Source organism: Apteryx rowi, unplaced genomic scaffold (assembly GCF_003343035.1).
Source record: "Apteryx rowi isolate R43461 unplaced genomic scaffold, aptRow1 scaffold_1879, whole genome shotgun sequence".
In the NCBI taxonomy this organism is placed as follows: Eukaryota; Metazoa; Chordata; class Aves; order Apterygiformes; family Apterygidae; genus Apteryx; species Apteryx rowi.
This window is the reverse complement of record NW_020448173.1, coordinates 2542-4194: the sequence shown is the minus strand read 5'-3', so window position 1 is coordinate 4194 and position 1653 is coordinate 2542. Positions and strand designations below refer to the sequence as shown.

Genomic DNA, 1653 nt, shown 5'->3' with positions numbered 1-1653 from the left:
GGTAATGGAAACCCTCCTCGGAGATGCTGTCGTGGAGCCGCACTGTGGGGACAGGGAGACGCTGAGCCCCCTCCCGAAGCGCCCCCGGCGCCCGCACGGACGCGCGCGATGCGCCCGGATTGCATGCGCGCACACGTGGGCAAACACGCAGGGTGCGTGCGGCTTGCATGCATGTGCAAGGCATCACGCATCTGTGCAAGTGCAGACATGCAGGGTGCGTGCGGGTTGCATGCATGTGCACAGGTATCACGCATCTGTGCAAGTGCAAACACACATGATGCATGAGGATTGCATGTATGTGCACAGATATCACGCATCTGTGCAAGTGCAAACACATATGCAGGTTGCATGTATGTGCACAGATATCATGTATCTGTGTAAGTGCAAACACACATTGCATGCAGATTGCATGGATGTGCACAGATCTCACGCATCTGTGCAAGTGCAAACACACAGGGTGCATGAGGATTGCATGTATGTGCACAGATATCACGCATCTCTGCAAGTGCAAACACATGTTGCATGCAGTTTGCATGCATGTGCACAGATGTCACGCATCTGTGCAAGTACAAACATGCAGGGTGTGTGCAAATTGCATGTATGTGCACAGATGTCATGTATCTGTGCAAGTGCAAATACGCACGCTGTGTGCGGATTGCATGCATGTGCAGATCTCACGCATCTGTCCAAGTGCAAACACACAGGGTGCGTGCAGGTTGCATGCATGTGCACAGATATGCATCTGTGCAAGTGCAAACACGCATGATGCATGCGGACTGCATGCACACACCCACAAACATATATCACAYGATGGCTGTGCAAGCACAAACGCACATGATGCACGTGCACTGCATGCATGCACGTTTGCACACTGATAACATACATCCTATGCGTGCAGACACGCAGAAGCACACACGCTGCATGCAGATGGCATGCATACATGTGGGTACACAAACAGCACACAGCACAGATGTGCAAACACAGCCAAACATGCATGATACGTGCAGAATGCATACATGTACGCAGCGTACATATCTGTAAAACACATGTAAGCATGCACGATGCATGCAGACTGCACACGTACGCAGATAACACACATGACTAAACAAAAACACACACGATGCACGCAGACTGCACGCATGCACACAGGTAGCACACATCTGTGCAAACACATAAGCACGCACCACGCATGCAAATTGCACGCATGGGCACAGATATCACACATCACCTCTGTGCAAACACACAAGATGCATGAAAACCACATGCACACATGCACACAAACAGCACGCTGCGGCCGTGCAAACACGCACGCTGCATACACGCACAAACATGCGCGAGCCACGCTGCTGGCATGCATGCACACGCGTGTGAGCGCACACGTATCTGTGCAAACACCCGAGCACGTGTGAAGCACGTACGATGCTCGCGTGCAACTACCCCACGTGCCCCCGTGCAAACACACCCAAACACGCGTGCCGACCGCCGGCGCGCAGCCCGCCTCCACGCGCAGACGCACACGCCTGTGCAACACCCCGCGCGCCCCGCACACGCGTGCCGGGCCGGCGCCGCTCACCGATGTTGGAGTGCTTCAGGAGACGGCAGATCCGGGCCTCGCGCTCCAGCTTCTGGTGATCTGGGGATACAAGGGGGCCA

The 1653-nt window shown here is 54.7% G+C and overlaps 1 protein-coding gene across 1 annotated transcript in view; it reads right to left on the bottom strand.

Moving 5' to 3' along the window:
* The window catches only part of LOC112964171 (calcium/calmodulin-dependent protein kinase type II subunit beta), a gene marked incomplete at both ends in the record, with an annotated part of 8969 nt that extends 7336 nt beyond the window's left edge, over window positions 1-1633 (bottom strand). The window contains 2 exons of the mRNA XM_026061904.1: window positions 3-42; window positions 1574-1633. Of these exons, the coding sequence (XP_025917689.1) occupies window positions 3-42; window positions 1574-1633 (100 nt within the window). The remainder of the gene's footprint in view (window positions 1-2; window positions 43-1573) is intronic.
* Window positions 1634-1653: the final 20 nt, after the last annotated feature.